We start from the raw sequence: 17,414 nt of genomic DNA, 5'->3' as shown, positions 1-17,414 counted from the left end.
TCAATTGACAGTTTCACTACATGTGTATATTTATTTACTCATTATTATTTTACAGCATACAAATTTCTAATAGTTTACATTTCACCACCATATAGCAGACATGATTTAAAACTTTTTGTATTGAGTGAGAAAAGTAAAAATTCGATTATAAGGGGGGGATTAGCTCAAACACCTAGAACAACAAATATTGAAAAGAAATATTGAAAAGAAATGAAGTTTCTAAGAACATACGTACCTATATTGTAATCAACCAAATGCAACTAACCGGTAGGGAAAAAAAATGAAATTGTGAAATCTATGCCTTGTTCAACAACAATATGTCTGGTGCTGGATCTGGTACTTCACGAATTTGCTAGAAAATATATTGTAAAACCAAACACTTTTGTTTCTTAGTCACACATGGGTAAAAATAAACACCTAAAACAACAAATATTGAAAAGAAATAAAGTTTCCAAGATGTACATACGTACCTGTATTGTAAATCAACCCAATGCAACAGTTCGCTAGAGTAAAAGTGAAATTTTGAAATCTATGTCTTATTCAACAACAACTCATGTGTCTGGTGCTGACATTGTTACTTCACGAATTTGCTAGAAAATATGAATGTTGAATGGTATCATGCACAAGGAGGACATATTATGTTACCTCAGCAATGCAATGAGCAGATAACTTTAATGGGGAAAGGTTAATAAGAGTTCTCTAACAATATAAATAGAGAAGCAAAAAAAAATATTTAACGAGCATTACCTCAAGAGGAGGTGATTCTGAAGTAAGGTATTTTCATTCTTTTTTAACAAGAAAAAGACAAAGGGAAAGAGAATGGGATGCATTGCTTTCGAACCCATTTTGTATTTCTCTTTATCAAGAGAAAAGTGAAAAAGATTTGGATACTTTGCTTACGAACCATATTGTACTTTCTTTAACAAAAAAAAAAAAGAAGGATAAAGTGAAAGAAAAATTGGATGCATTGCTTCCCAACCCCACATTCTCAAGGCACAATACATGGCTTGAGCCATCCTCATTCGTTCGTGGCATCACATTATTTTACAATACAAACATCACAATTAGAATTGGTAATCTATTTCGAACAAAAGTAGGCCTACTATTAGTTGTAGCATTTAAATTCTGTACGGATTGGTTTGAAGGTGTTTTTTAAATTATTGAATACATTTTTGGTAAAAATGTTTTTTCTTCTCCTTCTAATTACAATTAAATGGAATCGAACTATGAACCAACCTAATCCTAGTAACCCATTTTCCAACCTGGTATCATAAGCTATCCGATTGTCCACCTGCAAGGCACATCTAGGAAGGCCATTATTTCTATGGTAATTTTTAAGAAACTCCTTCAAAAGCATAATATTGTCTCCAATTCGCCTGCCTGCGAAGAAAGCAAATTAAGAGTTGCTCACAGTAGAGGGAAGGACATCCTTGATCCGATTGGCAAGAAGCTTAGCAATAATTTTGTCAATAGCATAAAGAGGAATTTGTATCAGTAGTCTCTCAACTTTAATTGAATTGGAACAATGGTTCCTTAACTAAAAATATGTGACCATTAGTTCTTTAACTCATCAAAACGTGTGGTTATGATAATTTTCGTCCACTCTGTTAGAACTTACGTCAAAATGAGACACGTGTCATACACGTGAGGTTGAATCAAGGGGCAAATAAGAAAAATCAAGTGAGAAAATTGTTGCAATGGTCGCTCAACTCTAACTCGATTGGAAAAATGGTCCCTCAATTTTAACCCAATTAGAACGATAGTCCCTCAACTTTAACCCAATTGTTATAATGGTCATTTAACTATGACTCATTTTGACGGAAGTTCTGACGGAGTAGACAAAAAAAACCATAGTTGTACATTTTAATGAGTTAAATGACCAATGGTCGCGCATTTTTAGTTGAGGGACCAACATTTTAATTGGGTTAATGTTGAGAGACCATTGTTACAATTATGTTGACAAAATGGGGCCAAGGGTTAAAGAAGGTAGCGGTAACAAGCATAAATTATGATATTTTTTTTTAGCAGTGAAGAACAATTATTCATGAGTTGTTTGCATAAGTGGTCTCTTCTTTCTGTAAGTCGGTGCTCTCTAAGGCTATGTAAGATATAATTCGTCTGTTTGAACTTCTTTTATTGAATATTCCATACCCTTGACCCAAAAAAAAAAATTCTGAGAAATGTGAGTAAGGAAGATATTCACTCGTGAAATTATGCGTTATCAAAAAGCCTTTGTATTAAGATTCAACCTAAATTAAAAAAATTAAGTTATACCTATGTTAATAGCATGAACGTGCCTTTACGTGTGAGTTAAAAATTGTATTTGTTCCCTTAGTGTAAAGATCCTAAACTAGCAAATCTCAAAGCTCAAAGCCATTTCTTTAAAATCTCAATTGTACGCCATGGGTCTTGCCTTTTGCCGCCAAGAAATCTTTTTTCAAGTTTTAGAAGCTTGGTTAAAACTTTTCATTCAAACTGATCCAATCAGAGCTTTAAAATCTAAAATCTAAAAACTTTTCATTCAAACTTTTCACATTTGTACTTAATATTTATGAGCTAGAACCTATTTTGCCTTGGAACTCTGTTCATAAGCACAGGGTTGTTCCGATTTTACCCTCCCTTAGTTTTTGTTATTTCAAGCCTGCCACTGTTTATATATACCAAATATTTGTTTCTCCATTTCTTCTCCTGCGTTCTCTCTTCCCTTCCGCGCGCAACTCATCATGCCTCCCAACCATGACTACTGTAAAACAACCACTACACTCCTCCGAACCACTACCAACCCATCCCTCTCACTCTTTCTTAGTCAAGCTCACGCCAATATTGTCTTTGTTTTCATGTAACCAATAGTTAGGGTTTCAGACATATTTTCCAATGACCCAATTCCTGCCGATCGCCGGCGAATTGGGCATTTCCGTTACCTGGAAACAACTTCTCTCACTCTCAGAAGATACATTAAGGTATTGGATGTTCAATATTAGTTCATTTTAAGATGAATTGAAGGAAACTGTATAATCTACATATGAATGCCCTTCAGCTGGAAGGATTGTCTAAGGTTTTGCGTGTGTGTGTGTATGTGTATCTGTAACTTTGCATCTATTGCGAATCGGACCTCCCCTTTGCCACCAATCATCTTCCCTTCATCTGAGAAGTCCAAAAAACCCGTTGCAGGCCTCGATTAGTTTCGGTTCTGGCGAGGGTTTTCGTTTTTCAGGCAAGTTTCTATCTCTCTTTTTATTTTTAAGTTGCAGATAATAATTTCTCTCACTTTTTATTTTTTGAGTTGCAGATAATAATTTATGACCAATGTCATCCCATATCATTGTTTTTCAATTGAAGTTGTGGTTTAATCTATAAATTTTGTGTGAGCTTACCACCAATCGTCTCCGACCATATAAAGTAATGGTCATGTTGAACAAAGCAACTATCTGAAGGATTTTCTCTTACCTTTGTGTCTGTAGGATTTCAAAATCTTCAATAAATCCACTTTTTTCCTTACCTTTTTGCTTATTGTGGAATCGGGGTTCTATTTTTCCGGTGATTTTTTATTGATAAATTGCACCAGTTATGACTGATTTTCCTTTTTGGTTTTATCTTCAAGACTTTGTCAAGGAGAAAGTCTGTGAGGGAAAGAAATGTAATCGAGAGGTATTTTCCTTTTGGCAGGTATCATGAATTATATTTGGGTTTTTGAACAATATTTGCCTAAAAGTATACTCTGTTTTTTTAATGGTATTTCAAAAATATTGTTTACCATCTTGAATGTCTGGATAAAAAGAAAAACCTTGCCAACTGTGGAGCCAAAAATATTCACTAGGCGACACGTGGACTTTTGGACAAAAGAGGACAAAAATACCCTCGAGGCATACCAGGTTTTCTACACGCGAGCAGTGGAGAATCATCCATCAACCAAGTCAGGAGTACCCAAAATGGGTAACAATTCAAAACCTATTTTATTCCATATATGTTTTTACCTCATTTTTTCCTTATTCAATTAGCCATTTATTCAAACATTCCATAACATCCTCAACCAATTAATATATTTACCTAAATAATATATTAATTGTTAATTGAAAGTCATCCATTTAACCCCAAAACTCCCAAATGGCCGGCCATCCTAGTGGATCTCTCCATATTTGCCCATTTCATCCCACTAATTAGCTAATTAATTTGGCAATAATTCTATTTAGCCAATTAATTAGTCAATTAACTATATAACTCCTAAAATTACCATCAATCATAAACAAAACCCAAAAAACCCTAGCCACCTCCTATCCCTATAAATATACTCTCATTCTCACCAAAAAACCAATTCCAACACTTTGGCAAAAATCCCAAAATTCTCTAAACACTATTTCTCTCTAAATTCTAACTTTGGCATCGGAGGTTCTTCGGCCAAAGCCCCCCCCATTTATCGTGGGCGCGTGAGGCTCTTGGCCTTAACCTAAGGTGTTAATTGTTTTGTAGGTGCAAAATCGTCCAAGATCGAGGAGGAAGAAATTTGCATCCACAAATTGGTGCTTTCATTGAGAGTTGAAATCCATACTCGTAGAAGACTCTAGCACAAAAAAGGTTTTTTCTTTATTTTCTAGTCCATTTGAATATTTTTCATACGTTCTTATTATTAGAATTTTTTACTTGCAAAGGTTCTTTGATAAAACGTATAAGCAAAATATAATGGCTAGAAATTTAGAAAATTCCACAAGTGAAAATTCTAATGTTCAAGAAATGGGATTGCGGAGATCCGTGAGGCTAAATGCTACAATAAGGAGAGCGGCATCATCATCACGAGCTTCCACCATGGGAACCACCGTGGTGGCTACCTCGGTAGCCACCCACGGCGAGGTCCATGGTGCCTTCACCACGGCCACCATGGCAACCACCGCGGTGGCTACTTCGGTAGCCACTCGTGGCGAGGTCCATGGAGCCTTCACCACGGCCCGGAGATCCGTGAGGCAAAATGCGACAATAAGGGGAGCAGCATCATCACCACGAGCTTCCACCATGGGAACCACCGTGGTGGCTACCTCGGTAGCCACCTGCGGCGAGGTCCATGATGCCTTCACCACGGCCACCATGGGAACCACCACGATGGTTACTTCGGTAGCCACTCGTGGCGAGGTCCATGGAGCCTTCACCACGGCCCGAGCCGTGCCATCCAAGGCTCACGGTACCAAGACCACGATCCAAGCCGTGCCATCCAAGTTTACGTGGACCCAAGCCCAAGCCTCGCATTCACATGCACCGCGCATTGAGCAGCCTGCTTCCGTGATCCAGCCCGCTCCCGTCGAGCAACCCACTCCCGTAGCCCAGCCTGCTCCTGCCAAGCAGCCTGCTTCCGTGGCCCAGCCTGCTCCTGCCAAGCAGCCTGCTCTCGTGGCCCAGCCTGCTCCCAACGAGCAGCCCACTCCCGACGAGCAGCCCACTCTCGAGGCCCAGACTGCTCATGTGGCTTTCCAAGCAGCCCAAGTCGGCCCAAGACTATCTCAACCATCTGGACCTACCATCGATCCGGGGGCATTCTCACCACATTTTTTCACGGATTTGACATTTCCCAACTCAAATCTCGCGCCCGGAGTCTACCAGCCTTCCACTGCTCAAGGAGGCGCATTCTTTCCAAGCTCTTCCAATCCAAATGGCGAACAACACTTGTCTCGACAAGTCATAGAGTTGACGAGCGCCCTTGCACAACAGACAACTTTGGTGAATCAATTTTTGCAACGCATCGGGATCCAACGTGCCCAGGACGAGGTATCCTGAAGTAGGACAAGGGCAGACGAACCTTTCCAGCAGCATCCCAGCAAGTAGCCATTCGACCAGCCACGAGCTGAACGTTCAGGCAGTGTACATTACCGATTGGACCCCCGAGATAGCGTATACTCCCGTCTTAGAGCGCGGAGGAGCGTGTACTCTCGACTAGGCCCACGGATGAGCATACATTCACGGTTGGGGCCACACTCCGATAGTCAACATGAGCAACCTTCCAGACAAAGTGTTCATTCGCGGCTAAGCCCATAAGGAGCATCATCCACCTCACATCAGAATAGGCAGCACGACGGACGGAGAGAAGCAGTCACTCAATCCAGCTTAAGTTCAACCAGCAGCCTGCGAAGAACTCGCTCGCCTGCTAGGAACGCACCATATGCACTGCATCTGCGGCATAGACAAGCCAAACACATGGAAGAGTAGCCTAGACCAGCAAGTCATGGCTGGGGGCAGCCAAGAGCTGCACTACCCCAACAAAGGAAAATTCAGGAAGAAGTAGAGAGACTTTTGACCAAGCGATTGCATGATTTCCAACGCAACGAGGTCACCGACGAGGCACTACGACGGAACATGACCAACATAAGCAGGTCACCCTTCACGGACGAGATCGAGCAGGCAGAGCCTCCACGAGAGTTCAGCATGCCACATTTCACATCTTTCAAAGGGGATGAAGACCCGGAGAGACACTTAAAGCGCTACCGAAGCGCAATGATCCTTTATCGAAACAACGATGAGCTCATGTGCAAGATATTCGCCACCACTCTACAAGGCGAGGCGCAAGATTGGTTCTACACCCTGCCGCCACAATCCATCCAGAATTTCTACGAACTTTCTTTGGTTTTCACCAAAGAATATTCATCCTATCGCTCGATCAAAAAGAAGTCTGATCATTTGTTCAACGTCAAGAAGAACCCAAAGGAGTCGCTTCGCGACTATGTGAGGAGGTTCAAAGTAGAGAAGGTAAAAATAGTCGGAAGCAACGACTCAATAGCTAGAGCAGCCTTCCAAAAAGGACTTCCAGCAGACCACCCGCTATTCGGAAAATTGATCATGAAAGAAGATCTAACTCTGGCAGACTCTTTTGCTTTGGCAGAGAAGTATGCACTTTGGGATGAGGCTCGCCAATGCACATTCAAGGACTTGAAGAAGTACCCGACATCACCTCCCTAGAAGCAGCGGAGGACTTATTCACATGTTTGACGTTATCTAAAGTAGCAATAAGCTCTACCATCATGCGAGAAGAGATGGGGGCCCAACTACCTGTATTCCACGGTTACCTGTATTCTACAGTTCAAAAGCTCTCCTCGATGTTATTAAAAATTCAAAAGCTAACTTTGGCGATAGTTGTTGCAACCTAGAAGCACAAGTTTTACTTTCAAACGCATGCAATCATCCTAATGACGTACTATTCTACCCAATCCAGACGCGCGACGATAAAGACGTAGACCCTGGCGGATGTAAAGTTTTCTGACGAACGCAACACTGGAAAGACACACTTGAAAGCAAGTTTTGTCCTCGTCACCCTGAAAGATTCTACATAGGAGCAACATGTACCGGCAGTTGAGTACCATTTCTTGTTGCGCATCACACGGCCCTAGCCGACCCTTGCTCAATGATTCAACTCTAGAGTGGCCTAATACCGGCAGTTGAGCATCTCCTGTTGCGTATGACATGGCCCCATCTCCACAGCTCCCTACTGCGCCTTCACGCCGAGCCTAGGTGACGCAACAGAGCGGCCCAACGATGCCTCAGAAGTAGCCGAGCACTCTAGCTGCGCCTACTCCACCCGATGGAGACTTCTGGCATTTGCATGTCGACGGCGCAGAAAAACCTTCATCACTGCCGGCAGAGAAGGCTCCAAAAAGATGGATCCCATCTGGGAAGGTCCGTACAAGATCAGCAGAGTAGGGGGCAAGAGTAATTACACCCTCACCACCATGAAGCGGCAAAAAGATTAAAAAAAAATGGATGGCCTACAATCTGAAGAAGTACCATGTGTGACCTCCCGCTACATCAAAACCCGAAGACTCAATAAGCTCGACGGGCACCACCTCACAAGCTGAGGACTATCCAGTTGTTATGCAGTTCATACCTTACAGCTAAAGTTCTCGTTCGTTTCACTCGTTTTTCAATGAGGAATTTAGAAGTAATCACAACTTGGCTTGGCTGCATGCTTACAACAACTAATCACTCCTGCACTTCAAAAGAAGACTGCACCCTTCTTAGGGACTCATCGCAGGAATTGCGCCCCCCGAGGGACCAACCATGCTCTCCAGTGCGAGAGGGTAAACCAATTCTCCGACACCCATATGGGTCAGCTCTCCAAGACGGGAGGATAAACTTTACACTCCGAATATCCAGACGTGGATGAGCCTGGCTGCCCTAGTATAACTAGATGCACGATGGCTTGCGCCGGGATTCCTAGAAGTAGCCGCAATGGTCTTTTTCAAGGCTTAGCTAACTGAAGGATTTTGGGTCTCTTGGCCTAATCTGTGAGGAACCGGGCCCTAGAGACGGAGAGGGCACATTACGCAGTACATCCGATGGACGGCTGCCCTGGAATCCTAAAGCTGCTACCGAGTGCACTAAGGTAGCCTACGGATTCCGGAAGACTGCCTACGGCTTGCCCTTCGAGCAGTGAAGCCGCACTAGACTTATACAACCGCACATTCTTGTGAAAGGTTAAACAAGTTAGCGCGCATATATGAAGTTTTATCCGCTGCCGACATGCTACGTAGTCAATAAGCTTCACCTCTGCCAAGCGCGGAACAACCTACACCAAGTCCTAAAGTGTTGTGATACTTGCTACGCAACCTACGGAATTGAAGAAAGTCAAGGTTAACAGCCTAGTGGTTACGCGGACTTGTCTGCTTCTGTAAGTAAGGCATCCGGCTGCCAACCCTATGGCTAACAACTTTGCAAAGTTCTACACCAACACCTACGGCTACATAGGCTACGCGAGTTTGTCTGCTTATAAAAAAGTAGCATGCCTGCCACTGGTCTATCAAGTCTAAAGGTTAGGGCATGAACAAAAGAAGTGAAAATAAAGAAAAAAGAAGGAAAACATGTTTATAAACAACTAGCAAAGGCCGAATGAGTTCAAGCAAAACAAGAGCTACAAGGAAAAACAAAGAAAATCCTAAAGGCTACCTAAAATACTACACTACAACAACTTGGACATCCCACGACTACTTGGTCGCCACACCTTCATTAGCCGTAACGCTCTTAGCAGCGGCATCATCCGGCACTTCACCCCCGGCTGCCCCAACCTGGGCACTAACTTCTCCAACTACTTCACCAATGGAAGCCTTAAAAGTAAAAGCAAGCAAGTCTTCCGGAGAAATAGAGAAGGTCTTAAAACCTCAAGCCCATCCTTCTCACCCTTCAGTTGCTCATTCTTCTTAAGCAGACTAACACGGACGCGCTGCAGCTCATCCACTATCTTCTTAGCATAAATAGCGAAACGAAGCTCAGAAATTGCAAGCTTAAGATCTTGAATCTGAGGCGAATCAATCTCAGCAGCAAAGGGAGCAGGCTTTGGCGCCACTTTAGCAGCAGAGTCCACCTTACCACTCTTCATAATAGCAAGTCTCTACAAAGGTGAACCGGACTTGGCTCCCAAAGAACGTCCTGGTACAGACTTCGGCACTGGGGGCATGATAAAACCTTTACGCTGAGTAATCTTATCCACAATTGTACTAGCCATTCTCAACATGGAAGACGCCACATGCTCAGATCTAGCAGCCTTACATTTCTTCCCATTGGAAGAAGTCATATCAATCACATACCTCTTGGTAGCAAGCGGACCCTCATGAGCAGCGAAAGAAGTCTTTGGTTTTTTCTCAGCCGGCATCTCTTGAGCAAGCAGAGAAGATCCATTTTCCCATCTTCACTTGCATCAGGATCCACAACAGTGATTGGACGAGCCAGTGCATCCGCTTTGATCATATTCCCCTCATCTTTTGGGAACAGCCCACGTTTCTCCTGACGAAAAGAGTTAAAGTAGCCAACGTCATTCGTGGTACCTAGCAGGGAAGTTCAACCCAACATTCCAGCAGTTCATGAGGTTCACAACCTCTTCATTTCTCTCAATCACCAGCCTAGCTCGAGTCATGTCCAAAAGCCTAAAAAGACATGAGCCATGTGACTTGCCTAACACTGCGCCCCAGTGCCACAATCCGAGTTCCCAGCCACACAAGCTGCCCTTGGTTCTAGCCAAGTCGAGCAGCTTAAAGCAGTGGTCCCTGCCACAATACCTCATCGGCCCATGCCGAGTCGACTCCTGGCCCATGCCAGTCGACGTGTCGCACCACCCCGACGGCTGCCCCGCGGTAGCACTATACACGAAAAAGATGAAGAAAGCAACGAAAGATGGTCCTTTGCACGGGCAAGATGTAGAAGATTGCTAGAGGAGGGGGAACAAATATCCTCTAAGCTATCTCTCTCTTGTAGGGTAGAATAAATCGCTCTCCAAAGTTGATTTAATAACCCACTTAAGGTGGACTTAAATAGGCTTTGAGAGAAATTTATTTCCTTTTCCTAGAAGGATCTAATTTCCTATTAAAGAGAGAATCAACATCAAAATAGGAAGCAGTCTTAAGTTTCCTAAAGCAAGAAGATCTCTACACCTGATGCCCTTTTCTGCGAGCAGCCCAACAGGTGTGGGGGCATTTGTGGAGCCAAAAATATTCACTAGGCGACACGTGGACTTTTGGACAAAAGAGGACAAAAATACCCTCGAGGCATACCGGGTTTCCTACACGCGAGCAGTGGAGAATCATCCATCAACCAAGTCAGGAGTACCCAAAATGGGTAACAATTCAAAACCTATTTTATTCCATATATGTTTTTACCTCATTTTTTCCTTATTCAATTAGCCATTTATTCAAACATTCCATAACATCCTCAACCAATTAATATATTTACCTAAATAATATATTAATTGTTAATTGAAAGTCATCCATTTAACCCCAAAACTCCCAAATGGCCGGCCATCCTAGTGGATCTCTCCATATTTGCCCATTTCATCCCACTAATTAGCTAATTAATTTGGCAATAATTCTATTTAGCCAAATTAATTAGTCAATTAACTATATAACTCCTAAAATTACCATCAATCATAAACAAAACCCAAAAAACCCTAGCCACCTCCTATCCCTATAAATATACTCTCATTCTCACCAAAAAACCAATTCCAACACTTTGGCAAAAATCCCAAAATTCTCTAAACACTATTTCTCTCTAAATTCTAACTTTGGCATCGGAGGTTCTTCGGCCAAAGCCCCCCCCATTTATCGTGGGCGCGTGAGGCTCTTGGCCTTAACCTAAGGTGTTAATTGTTTTGTAGGTGCAAAATCGTCCAAGATCGAGGAGGAAGAAATTTGCATCCACACCAAGTACTTCAGTTTTCCACTTTCATAATTGGCATTTGGTTTTTTAAATGTTTTATGCAAAGAGTGAGATGAGTCAAGTACTCTTGATACTCAGAGTTTGTTCTCTAAACTTTAGTTGTTTGAGGTTGTGTTTGTTTTAGGACAAATCATCTACTTAATAAATGTATCACAAATAAGAGCCATTGAAATCTCTGGTTGAAATTCTGATTTTTTTTAAAGATTTTATCTATGTTATCTGCTCACTCACAAATATGTATCAGAAATAAGAGTGCCAAAGTTATATCACGAATATGTATTCGATTTTGAGTACTTGTCCCTTTAACTGTAGCAAGACATTTTTTCAAATACATATACCTACGATTCTGGTCGTAGTCCCACCGATTTCTAATGGAGCACCCAAATGCCGCGGTATGATTGTTCGTTATGTTGCTTCTCAAGACTTCGAGCAACTTTTCTTTCCACAGGGTAATGATACGAAGGAGCTGTAGATGGATGCATTATTTGTGGCTTTTGTCGTTATTGAATGTATGAGGTTCACGGCAATTGCAAAAACGAAATTGGCATAATTCTGCTGAAAGAAAAATGAACTAATCAGATTTTGTAATCTTTATTTTACATTCTGTGACGTAAAATTTCAATGTTAACGTTTTCGATTTAACCAATTTGGTCTCAGTTTTCATCATTGTTTACAATCATAAGTCATTTTTGTCAATTTCAGGTTTTAAAAATAATAATACTTTGCATTTTCTTTGTGGGATGAATTTATTCCGTCAAAATGCGTATCTTCAAAAAAAAAAAATGATCGGAGTGGCATATGAATGACTATATGATTTCCATTTCGAATGAAAGTGATGATCTTTAAAGGAAAATTAAGAAATCGAACGGTTATAATTATGAAATTGCTACAATGAAGATATGCTATTTGCAAGTAGGGGAGAATGAGCTCATTTTCAAAGGAGAAATGCAATGCAAGTATTATTCTTTTAAAAGAATACTTCAAAAAGGTTTTATTTTATTTTTATTTTTTTAACAAGTGATATTATTTACACTAAAAAAAAAGGGATGAGCTCACCCTTACAATGTGCTAGCAATAATTTGGTTTAAATTCGTTTTTGACGAGAATTGAACTTAAGACCTCTTACTTACAAATGAAGAGAAATATCACTAAATTGTAGTACTAAGTAGCAATTTAAGATAAACATTGAGATCAGAATTTTTGGTGCACATCGTCTAAATTAAAAAGTAGAAATCTCATTTTCAATTTGAAATCTCATACAGAACCATCCTACATAAATTTACTAACTCTAACTCAAAGTCTTTTGGAAGTCTAGCTCGTGTTTTGTCCAGGGCCGGTCCAGAGATTTTTGAGGCCCGGGGTGACGTAAAAAAAAGTGCCCTAACTTCATGTAAGAAAATTATTTATTTTCACACATAAGACATCGAAAAAATTATACTTAGATAAACACTTCAAACTCAATAATTTAGAAACACAAAAAAACTAATTTATTTTGTATTGAGAGAGGGAAACAAAAAAACTTCGGCCTTACAAGTAGATAGATGATGAGTTTTGTTTTCCATTCGAACTTTGAATGTGTTTTTGAATAAATCGTGAGGTGTTTTTTTCTTATTTACTAACCTTGTCAATATGGGACTAAAAAATAATGATGTTTTCGAGTCTTACTAAATTAAACATTTTGATGACACGTCATATAATTTGCAAATTTGGTTTACGTATTATTCTTTTTTGAAGATTAGACTTGAATTAAAACGAATATTTAAAAATAACAACCCACATAGCTACTAGATAGTAACTAAAAATAAATTACCAACCAAACAAAAATTTGTAAAAATTGAAAAGAATAAACATGCACATAGCATTTCGAACTTAGGACCTCTTGTTAATTTTAAACAACAAAAATAATTGTTTCTAATTAAACTTCTTGATCCTTTAACCAAATTTTCTAAATTTATACTCTTATAAAAAGAAATTTGTAAAAAAAAGGAAAGTAAATGAGCACACATGGCGTTTTGAACCCAAGACCTCCTTATTATTTTCAAATGACAAACCACCACTTCTAGTTAAATTTCTGTGTCTTTGAATCAAATTTTATAAATTTATACTCTTATAAAAACATATATAAATGTACCGCCCTAATAATTTTGATGCCCCTAATTTTTTTGGGCCCTGGACGGTCGCCCCTCCTGCACTGGGCCTGGGCCGGCCCTGGTTTTGTCTCTGTCTGTGAGTGTAACACAACTGGCAGCCTTAAAAGATTGCAAGTCTTTTATTGTGGTCCTACAAATATATCTCTGATCAGAGCAGTTTGCCCCCACCACCATCCTCATAATTCGCATTTGCTTCGGAACTCCTTCCTCTCTCGTTCACTAAAGCCACTGTTCGAAACTGACACATAAATAAAGACAGTGATCGAGGGAGGAGGGAGACTTTGATATTTTGATTGAGGATATATTAAAAACATCTCCACCTACTCCATAACCCTATCATGTTTAATGTATGAGTGCCGCAACTTTAACACTTCACCATTTCAAGCCATTTCTCTATCTGGGTTTCACTAAAAAAAAAAGGGATGAACTCACCCTTACAATGTGCTAGCAATAATTTGGTTTAAATTCGCTTTTGACTATAATTGAACTTAAGACCTCTTACTTACAAATGAAGAGAAATATCACTAAATTGTAGTACTAAGTGGCAATTTAAGATGAACATTAAGATCAGAATTTTTGGTGCACATCGTCTAAATTAAAAAGTAGAAATCTCATTTTCAATTTGAAATCTCGAACCATCCTACATAAATTTACTAACTCTAACTCAAAGTCTTTTGGAAGTCTAACTCGTGTTTTGTCTCTGTGTATGTGTGTCTGACTGTGAGTGTAACACAACTGGCAGCCTTAAAAGATTGCAAGTCTTTTATTGTAATTCTACAAATATCTCTTATCGGAGCAGTCTGCCCCCACCCACCATCCTCATAATTCGCATTTGCTTCGGAACTCCTCATTCTCTTGTTCACTAATGCCATGTTTGTTTCCCTTCACTAGCCCTCATTGGACTGGACTAGAGTAATAGTTAGTCCAGTCTCATGTTTGTTACTTCACAAGACTAGCTTTAGTGGGAGTAAGCCAGACTTGCCTCGACTAAGGACCGTGCTAGACAGTCTTAGAGAGAGACGTCGAGAATCATAGGACTAGCTAATCCCTTCGTCGCCCTCTGCTTGCGTCCCCTACTCTTCTCTTTGCTCGCGTTCTCTCCCTCTCTTTTCATTACCAACCCTGAATCATGAACAAAGACCTTGATTCGAACTTCAATCGGAGAACTCAAGAGCTCCATCGTTCGCACCCTGCTCATACCAAGCTCATCGGTCGTGCCCTCCGATTGGACCCTTTCCTCCTAGACTTCAATTTTCAACGGCAAGGACTTCAGGCTCCATCCTCCTTGACCTCTTCCATTGCTACCTCTGCTCCGATTTGCCCCTCACATCTCCTTTTTCCCTACTTCCCATAACCAGAAAACCCAGAAAAATTGAACCCAGAAAAGGGAAAAAGGAAAGAGATAGTGGCACATATAAAATGGCAGAGAAAAAGGAAAGGGGATGGATGTAGTGGGCGGACAAAAAAAATGAGAGAGGGAGATGACATGGCAGAGAAATAAGAGAGGGAAAGGATGCAGTGGGCGGACAAAAAAATGAGAGGAATATGAAATGGCAGGGAAAGATGAGAGGATGTAGTGGGCGGACACAAAATTAAGAGATTCTAGAAGGGAAAATGATAATTTAATAATAAAATATTAGTATATATAGATTAAATTAATGATAAAATATTGTAAATATAAATTTAATAATATAATACATGAGTCCTGCTTTTTAGTCCGACACTGCACCAAATACTTCACTAACTCAGTCCAGCTTAGCCCTTGAAGCTAGTCCAATCCGAGACAGTCCAGTGCAACAAATGCACCCTTAGTCATTGTTCGAAACTGACATAAATAAAGACAGTGATCGAGGGAGGAGGGAGACTTTGATATTTTGATTGAGGATATATTAAAAACATCTCCACCTACTCCATAACCTCACCATGTTTGATGTCCGAGTGCCGCAACTTTAACACTTCACCATTTCACGCCATTTCTCTGTCCGGGTTTCACGAATGTCAGCTCCCGAGAAAACCGACCACCATCGTTCGATCACAGGAGACAGCGGTGCGTCGGTCTCGGATGACTCCGATGATAACCAGTCTTGGCACTCAATGTCTGACTCCAACAATGTCCGGAGAAAGTCCTGTGGGTCGGATTGTTCAGTGAATGAGGTGGATTTGGAGAGTGGGCTTTTGGAGGTGAAGAAGGTGGTGCATTTGAGTAAAGTTGAAAAAAACTGCAGGATTTGCAACTTGGGTTTGGAGGGAGGTGGTAGGACCGACTCTGCCTTTAGGGTCCCAATTGACTTGGGGTGTTTTTGCAAGAGGGATTTGGGTGTTGCGCATAAGCAATGCGCTGAGACTTGGTTCAAGATCAAGGGAGATACATGAGTACAAAAAAATTCTGAATTTAATATTCATTATTTTCTTTGATTTTTGGTGTTTCTGCTTGAAATTATGAACACCCATTTGCTAGATTGTGAATGTTTCTTCTGCTTGGGTGTTTAATGATGGTCTGAAAACTCTAGGATTTTATTTTATTCTGTTTCTGCATTGAAGTGCAAACACATGACTGTAATTGGTTTCTGGAGTCGCTCTCTCACTTTTGATGTGGTTTACTTCATACTATGATCTTACTATGGGCATGTTACAACAGATACCATCTTGGTGGTGTTTAGGTTCCTGTTTCCGAGAGTTCAACTTATTCGAATGATTACTTGCTAATTAGCTTCTTTCTTTTCATGTAATTGTCACGATTGTTCTTATCATATTGCTTCTTACTGGAATACCGAATTAGGCAGATCACGTATATGTTGAGACTTATCCGTCACATGTGCGGGGCATGTTGAGAGTTGTCCCACATCAGTGAGGGACAATGTTTGTTATGTACTTGTATGATCTTGGGTTACTCCCCATATTGCTAATTGGTTTTATGGTGGAATCTCAATTTCATCATGGTATCACAGCAAGGTTGTCCATGTGTGAAGCCCAACGGCCACACTCGCTCCACGTCACCCAGTTGTTGTCCACGTGTAGGCTTGAAAATCCGTCACACGTGCGATAGTGTGTTGAGAGTTATCAGCCACACATGCGGGGGTGTGTTGAGAGTTGTCCCACATCGGTGAGGGATAATGTTTGCTATGTGCTTATATGATCTTAGGCTACTCCTCATATTGCCAATTGATTTTATAGTGGAACCTCAATTTCATCAGTATATAGTAGAATGCGTAAGCTCATATGAAATACGAGAAATCTAGTAAAAGAACAATCTAGTAGTCATTACTTTTACAATCCATCTGAACTCAAAGGTATCAGGCTACCCCTCATATTGCCAATTGGTTTCATGATGGAACCTCAATTTCATCAATATATAGTAGAATGCGTATACTCATATGAAATACGAGAAATCTAGTTAAAGAACAATCTTGTAGTCACTAATCACTTATATACGAAAATGTCTTTAGAAAAGAAAGTGTTGACTTCGGTTAACCTTTGAGCTAGTGGCACATATGACGTATTATCACAACATTTTTTTGTAGTATTTGTTAATACTTAAGAGTAAGCGCAAGCAAAACAAAATTCAAAGTTAAAATAGAGCTTATACATAACTATAGAGTATAAGGGCAATATCATATCAAAAATGTATAAGGGCAATATGGTAATGTTACCTATTATTATGGGTGATTAACTATGCTTTCAGTTTACCTTTATTTTTTATTTTTCATTTTATTTTTAGGTTAAATTACATTTTATCACATCTGCTCTTAGACCATCTCCAACCCTAGGTTAAAAGCCAAATTACCCCCCCAAACACTCTTCAACACATGCTAAAATTTTAGGCTAAATGCCAAATGCTATTTCTGGGCCAAATACCCCCCAGCTTTTCCCCCGGGCTAAATGCGAAATGTTTATCAGAATTTAAATTTTTTTAGATTAAAATGTTCATAAAATTAATTTAACATAATCTATATATTTATTTATTTTTTTTAAATTGATTTAAGAAAAAAATTTAGGCTAATTTCATTCTTTAATAATTCCGGGCTAAAATTTTAGGATAGAAGGGTTGGAGCAGAAAAGATGTTTCTGGGCTAAAAGCTAAATTTTTCG

At 40.2% G+C, this 17,414-nt stretch overlaps 2 protein-coding genes across 2 annotated transcripts in view; one reads left to right on the top strand and one right to left on the bottom strand.

Annotated features, from left to right (window-relative positions):
• The window catches only part of LOC126589168 (disease resistance protein At4g27190-like), a 58,597-nt gene that overhangs the window by 8,307 nt on the left and 32,876 nt on the right, over positions 1–17,414 (bottom strand). The window lies entirely within an intron of this gene.
• LOC126590172 (uncharacterized) lies at positions 15,321–15,698 on the top strand. The gene has a single exon (XM_050255702.1). The coding sequence runs from the start codon at positions 15,321–15,323 to the stop codon at positions 15,696–15,698; it is 378 nt and encodes a 125-aa protein (XP_050111659.1).

The sequence above is a fragment of the Malus sylvestris genome, chromosome 11, assembly GCF_916048215.2.
Source record: "Malus sylvestris chromosome 11, drMalSylv7.2, whole genome shotgun sequence".
Taxonomy (NCBI): Eukaryota; Viridiplantae; Streptophyta; class Magnoliopsida; order Rosales; family Rosaceae; genus Malus; species Malus sylvestris.
Note: the sequence above shows the minus strand (reverse complement) of the source record. Positions and strands in the feature narration are given on the sequence as shown.